General features: G+C 37.8%; 1 protein-coding gene across 1 annotated transcript in view; it reads left to right on the plus strand.

The window, feature by feature from the left end:
* lig (lingerer) overlaps positions 1 to 4,860 on the plus strand; it is a 612,955-nt gene extending 608,095 nt beyond the window's left edge. Inside the window, exon 20 of the mRNA XM_067146761.2 lies at positions 3,849 to 4,860. Within this exon, the coding sequence (XP_067002862.1) occupies positions 3,849 to 3,950 (102 nt within the window). The 3' untranslated portion in view covers positions 3,951 to 4,860. The remainder of the gene's footprint in view (positions 1 to 3,848) is intronic.
* The last annotated feature ends 2,713 nt before the right edge of the window (positions 4,861 to 7,573 follow it).

A 7,573-nucleotide genomic window follows, 5' to 3' on the forward strand; every position in this document is an offset into this window, starting at 1 on the left:
ACATAACCTTTCATATTTGGAAATATGCCTACCCCTAACCTGATCAAATATGTTGTTGGCTTGCACTGCAGTAATACGGTCAAACACCTTCCATAATTCCTCATCTACGAAGTTTGAGAGGCGTAGATGTAGCTGTAGTAACTCCCTCGAGACTGAATCCAACTGCTTACGAGTCTGCTGTATCCTCTCTATCAGTAGCGCCTTGCTAGTACGACGATAGATTCTCATAGCTTTTGGTGTTCTGAAAGTATGCTTCAACATAACAAAATTTGGTAGTATATCATGGTCCCGGCATCTTAGGAGAAAAGTGAGAGAGGAAATAAGACACACCTTCTTGCGTCGTAATCTACTAAATTTAGACATCGATCGAAAAATATCCTCCCCATAGAGGTTTCTAATATTATCATTTAGACTTTCACGGCCCGTGTAACTATTCATGAGTTCTATTTTTGGGCTTATGCCGTGTAAATAATTATAAAACACACTCAACGTTTCAAAAGGAACCTTGCCTTTCTTCATCAGGAGACTTTCTGGATCACCTTAATCGCCAGCACCCTTCCATTTGTTCCACCTTGGAAATGGAATCTGACGGCAAGATACCTTTTTTGGATGTTCTCATCACCAAGAAAGAGGATGGATCTCTAGGACACAGCGTGTATCGTAAGCCCACACACACCAATAGATATCTCCACGCAGATTCTCACCATCACCCTGCCCAAAAACATGGTATCCTTACAACTCTGACTACCAGGGCCAGGAGGATTTGTGAAGCGTCAGATCTACAAGAGGAAATTAACACCTTGAGAACCACCTTTAAGAGCAACGGTTACAGCAGAGCTTTGATCTCAAGGGTTCTGAAATCGGCACATAATCGGACGTCTGTTAAGAAAAAAGATGTAAAAGGAACTGCTTACCTACCTTACATACATAACACGACGGATCGTATTGCTAAAATCTTACGTAGGTACCATGTACGAACTGTTTTTGGAACATCAGTTAAGATTAGGCAACTCCTGCGACCAACTAAGGATAGTTTGCCTAAATTACAACAACCTGGTATCTACAGAGTTCCCTGTACTTGTGGCAAGGTTTATATTGGGCAGACTTCGAGAACGGTGTGTACTCGCATCAAAGAACATTCCAGATGTATCAGACTCAACCAACCTGATAAATCAGCTGTTGCTGACCATGCCCTAACACCTGGTCATGATGTCTTGTTCCAAGAAGTGGATGTTCTTGCCCGTATAAAGCAATATCGCCCAAGAATTATCAGGGAGGCGGTTGAAATACGTAAACATACAGATAATTTCAACCGCGATACAGGTTACAACCTCAGTGAATCATGGCTACCTATAATCAGAACCATTAGAGAGTAATGCTTTGCTGCCACTATTCATTGTCTCTAGCATGGGGCTAAAATGGCGTCCCCTTTACATCTTGGGCACCATTTGTAGCTTCCTTGTTGCTTTCTCCTAGCAACCATCAATACGTCGTTTCTCTTCTCTTTTGTCTCCTGATGAAGAAAGGCAAGGTTCCTTTTGAAACGTTGAGTGTGTTTTATAATTATTTACACGGCATAAGCCCAAAAATAGAACTCATGAATAGTTACACGGGCCGTGAAAGTCTAAATGATAATATTTTATTATTCTAAATGTAGTTTTGTGGAACGTGTTTGCTTTTCTCTGAATGATAGATATGAAGGTAACCTGTTTTAAATTCTGCTTGTGTACAGTATGAATTAACATTTTCTACATAGTTATGTTTTCATTCAAATGGATAATTGAATTAGACTAGTCGGATTGTTCCTTAATGAACCTTTGTACCGGATGTCCACAATTAAAGTTATGGTATTCAGTGCGGTACAGAATAGGCTGTAATGATTGTAGGAGTCTGAAATTTTGTAGATATGCTAACTAACCAGTGCACTCGCAAATTATGCCACAAAAATAATTACTTCCAAGTTTTGCCAACACGCGAAAATATGGCGCTGTAAGCGGTCGGAACATGCAATATTCCATAACTCGGACATCAAAATGTTCTTCCAGTAGAATTGCATTGTGTCATTTCCTTGGTTGGTGCTTGGTGATGCATGTTGATTCATTTTGTGAAGTGAATCTTCATTGTAACATAAGAAGTTTGTACTTTTCTGTGTGAAATATAATGCCTATTAGGAAGAGAGACCGTGCACTACTAGTGAAGTTTTTTTATCAGAATGGCAACACTAGCAACGCTGCATTGTGGGAATATCGCCGACAGAAATAGCAGGAAAGAGGTCCCATGGCAAGTAATGGGCTGAAGAAAATGATTAAGAAATTTAAGGAAACAGGTGAATTACGTGTCGCACCAGGAAGAGAACAACGGCCCACCCCCCTGGATGTTGTTAATGAAGTTGCTATAGCTGTAGCTGACCATGCAGCACATTCTCCCAATTCTGTAACCAGTGCCCGAGGTGTGTCAGATGAATTGTTGCTAGCCTGGTCAACAGTTCCCAAGATTTTGCGGCGCATTTTACACTGGTATCCCTACAAACTTCATACTGTTCACAAATTGAAATGTTGCACAACACCATGTGACTTTGCCCTTCAGTTTCTGGTGCACGCGGAAGTGGACAACATATGGTTGGGGAATATTCTGTAGACTGACTATGGGGTTCGACTCCTCCAAACGTTGTGCAGGAATAACCATTGCATTCAGCTTACGTAACTTTTGTGGTTTTACAAACTCCATTATCGATCCGGTTTTCCGTGAGGAGATGGCCCCTCGTGGGCCTGTTAGGTGTACAATGACATCTGCACATTATAGGGACCTCCTTGTGCAATACGTAATTCCAGCTTTGCAGGAATGCAACTGTGACCACACCATTATTTTCATGCAAGATGGGGCAATGCCACATATCGCTCTCGCCAGGTGAAAGAATTGCTTTGAGAAACCTTCAGTAACGACTGCATTATCTCTAGGGATTTTCGAAATCCATGGCCTTCAAGGCCCTCCGACCTAAATCCATGTAACTTCTGGTTGTGGGGATATTTGAAAGATCGTGTCTATCAGGGAAATGTCCGGACTCTGTCTGATCTAAAGGCTAGTATACGATGACATGTCGCTCTGATTTCACCCAATATACTGCGGGCAACCTCCGACCATGCCGTGTTACGGATGCAGCATGTTGCTGAGTTCAGAGGCCGTATTGAACAGTGTTTGTAACCATAAATGCTAATAAACTTCCCAGAACCACCCTTATCATGTGTTTGATCTTTCCTGCCATTTTTCTGTGACCCTTACCATTGCTTTACAGCTCCATATTTTCACCCAGTGGCAAAACTTGGAACTAAAAATTTTTTGTGGCATAATTCGCGAGCACATTGCTTAGCATATCTACGAAATTTCAAGACTACTCAATCATTACAGCTCGTGCCGTACTGCACTGAATACCATAACTTTAATTGTGGATACCTGGTATTATTTGAAATTTGATGCAAATTACAATTTCTTTCAGCTGTAATGTTCTTGCAAGTCATTCACCTTCATACCTGATGGTTCAATTTGGTGTCCTTATTCTGGTGTATATATCCAAGCTTGAAACATTTTTATGGATTTATGCTCAACTGTATTAAAGAAATGAAATGAAGGGAAGCGTTTCGTTTTAATTCAGGATTATTACAAAGTTGATCCTTGGAGACGATTGAACATTCATTCCTCTTAGACATATATACTCCCACTCACTCTTTTTCTGATGCACTGTATTATTCTTATGTGTTAGTGCTCAGTATTTTCGTTAAAGAATTATCACAAGGTGCAATATTTTCAGTAGTAAACTATGTTAGAAATTTATGAAAATTTCTTTGTTTCAGGAGTCTGGTAGCAGCTCGAACCAACGCTCACAGTCTTCGACTCAGCCCAACAAGTCTGGTGCCAAGCAGGGCTACAGCCCTTCTTATTGGGCCCCTAACTGAATCCCGTTAAGGGTTTCAGAAGGCTTGGTGGTTGAGATGGAGATTCACAGGTGCTTCGTAAATTTTTCGTCGTGATAGTACACTGTGGTTCATACTTTGTTCAAATAACATATTGTTGGTGAAAAAAAATAATTTGTTTATAATATTTTTATTTTAAAGTATTTAAATCAGCAATGTTTAGTTTGTACAAAATATGTCCACTTTGCTGTGCTAGAAAAAAATAAATCATGAATAATATTTAAAAATTCAGCTCACAATAAACGTAATTTTGTGATGGATTTATCTTTTGTAGGGCACACTCCACTTCAGTGTAGCTGTTTGTGTTAATTCTTTTGGTTACAAGGAGCCAATTTTTCCCAGTAACCAATCTGCACATGAATTGCGTGTTGTGGTATTTTGTGTTAGCTTGGAGTACTGTGTATAGAAGAATACCATGCATTTGTAAAATGAGGGAAATAGCAGTTCCATCCCTTCTTGTATAGAATGTTTTGACCATTGAAGAATTAAACAAAATGAAGAAAACCACACGTTACTTCCTTATTTAAATTTCTTCACAATATAACTCTCATAAATCCACCTTACCATCAAGCCTGTATTTAAAATTGAAACTTCCTTGAATATAATATTGGGTGATCTTCAAAAGACTTTAAATAATTTAAGTTGTTTCTTATTTTCCCTTGCTCTCTCTCTCTTCCCTTTTTAATGGGAATATGGAGAGTTTTGTATTTGCCTTTGTGGCTTTTTTCACCCTAATTGATAAAAAAATCGTTGAGCTCATAGTGTAATTTTTAGTGTATTATGAGAATTATATCTCAACATGTGTATTATATGTGTAGATTAGTATTATTTTGTAAGTGCGATCATCAGTGAGTTACTTGATATGAATTATATATATATATAAAAATATAAACTGTGTTATTTTCTTTCTGTATTTTCTATTGACTTTTTTGGTATGTCAGTGATAAGCTGTTGCAGATTTTGAATTACGAGGAAATACATACAATTAATTCGTGGTATTGTAGTGAAGTGTGGAAAGTTGAGAAATCAATCCTAGAATACCATGTGACATCCAATGGCCAGTTGTTTTATGACAGGTGGATAAGAAACAAGATGGTTTTGTATGATCATTAAATTTCATTTCCACCTGGTGTAAAATAATGGTATAACGGTAAAGCATCATGTACAAAAGTGAAGATAGAATCTTTTTTAATGTATTGTGTAACAAAAAATAGGTAATATTTTTGTTCTTGTTATTTTTTTGCAGTTTGCTACAGAAATATATTGTTAATTCATGTTGTTGGTATGCCAGTGAAGTAGCTTACTTATTTGTGTGTTGATATAAAATGGACAAAATGTACCACACAGGTAGTAAGTTAATATTGGCCGATATTATGTACAATTTGGTAGATAAAAGCAGCAAGAAAGAAAAGAAAATAAAGGCTGAAATTTACGGTAGTAAACTCTGAAATCAGTAGCTTTGTGTCAGTTGTAATATTAAGACAAATGACCAGTTGCACTTAGCAATCATAAATTATTTATCTATATTATGCCCCTGTTTTGCAAATTCATGAATTATATTGAATGCATAATTTAGCATTTGGGGTCTTAAAATATTTTTATATATTGAATATTTCCTTAGAGCTTAATATTATTATAAGTCAGTGTGCTGTTGTAATATATTTCTGCATCATTTAATTGGCGTTGTGCACTGAGGAGATATATTAAAACTTACTGAAGTCCTTTTTCGGATGTATTCCTCTTTCAGTTCTAATACAGTCTGACATACAATAATTACTAGACTTCTAATAAATTAATATGTGCTTTCATTATTTCAAGATTAATAGGTGGTGATTAGCTTTCTATATTCAGGATATAGATAAAAGTTCTTGTTTTTACTCACACAAAAATTCCTGAACATCCTTGGCATCCTACATAAAAACAAAAACGTTCAGTTAAAGGATGTAAAAGTCTGCTGGAGCTGATCTATGTTTAACTGAAAGAACCAATAGCTCTTAAAATAGAGTAAGTATTTAGAATTACTTCAAGCCAAATATAGAAAGGTAGGAGCATGAATAAGGACACATAATAGGATAAATAGAAGGCAAGGACTATCCTCCTATTTTTATACACTGCCATCATCAAAAATATCTATAATGTCTCCTCATCAATCCCATTTGTTCTGCATCTGTTCCTGATGATGTCCTTTCTGCTTCCCATCTTTGTCAGGAAGGCGAGCTTCAACACTCATTGTGGGGCCATCTTGATGTGGCAAGTGTGGGATGTAAAGAAAGATTTTTGTTTCTCGGGGCCCTAGGTTTGATTCCCGGTCAAGTGGAGGGATTTTAATCTTAAATGGTTAATTCCTTTGGCTGGAGGATTGTGTGTTGGTGCTGTCCCCAACATTTCTGCAACTCTCGTGCCACACCCAACATTATCCTCCACCTCAATAACATTCATTTTTCCGTACACACCAGACACCACCCACCTACCTTACAAGGGCTGCCCCAGGCCAGCAGTAGTCACACTAAATTATAGTTATGATTACCAAGGCTTTACACGTGTTTTTTATTGACCCATCTCATGAAACAGAGACGATCTTCCTTATTAACCTCCTCCTGGCTTCCTCGGCTTTACCAATTCGCAAGCTTATCAGAAAGTGAGCATTCTCATTATACTTCTTTCTTACATTATTCCTTCTGTGTTAAATATCAGAACAAGGTTTCAAATGTCATAGAGCAATATGCTGTCACACTGATAGGTAGTGAAAAAAGAGAACATATCTCTTCTTCTTCCTGGCCTTCTTCCTAATTGATTGGGATCTGTCCTTAATATGGATTTGGCCCTGTTATTTTTTGACCAGATGCTCTTGATGACAGCTGACACCAACTTCATATGGAGGGACGTATTCACTATTAGTTTCTGGTGGTTGCTAATGTGGTGTGTTATATGCAAGTGAAAAGTGTATCAGGACAAACGAAAACCCTCAGTCCCAGAACAAGTGGAATTAACCGTATATGGTTAAAATTCTCGGCCCAGCTGAGAATCTGTCCTGGGGCCCTCTGAACCGAGGGCCAGTACACTGATCATTCAGCCAAGGAGCAGGACTAAAGAATCACAAGATTACTAATGATGGTAATGCTGTTTTCCAATTTTTAAACAAAATGTGGCTAAGCCCCCTTCTTCAATCTATATTCAATAAATACTACTCAGTCACTCTCCAAACTATCTCAGGAACCACCAAACTGATGAGAGTGAAATTTGGCATAGAGGTTCCTCTTAGATCAGAAGTAACAGTGAGAAACCTTTTTGTAAACTTCAACCCATAAGGGGATCAAAACATAAAAAGTGGCCATTATTTCAGAACGTTAGATTGCGGAATGCTACAATAGTTCATTTCATTCTTATCATTGATGATTTGTTGATTTTTATGCTGCTCGATAGTGCTCGATATCTTGCCGTGCCTTCCACTGTATTGTGACAGAAAGACCATATTTTGAGTTGAAGCTGTTGGCAACTGTGCTTCTTGCTTTGTTTTATTGTTTGAAAGTGAAGTATTCTGTAGGTTTGATGTTGGGGAAAAAATGTGTAATCCCCTCTTTAAATATGCCTATGAAATGTATATT

Source organism: Anabrus simplex, chromosome 5 (genome assembly GCF_040414725.1).
Source record: "Anabrus simplex isolate iqAnaSimp1 chromosome 5, ASM4041472v1, whole genome shotgun sequence".
NCBI classification, from domain to species: Eukaryota; Metazoa; Arthropoda; class Insecta; order Orthoptera; family Tettigoniidae; genus Anabrus; species Anabrus simplex.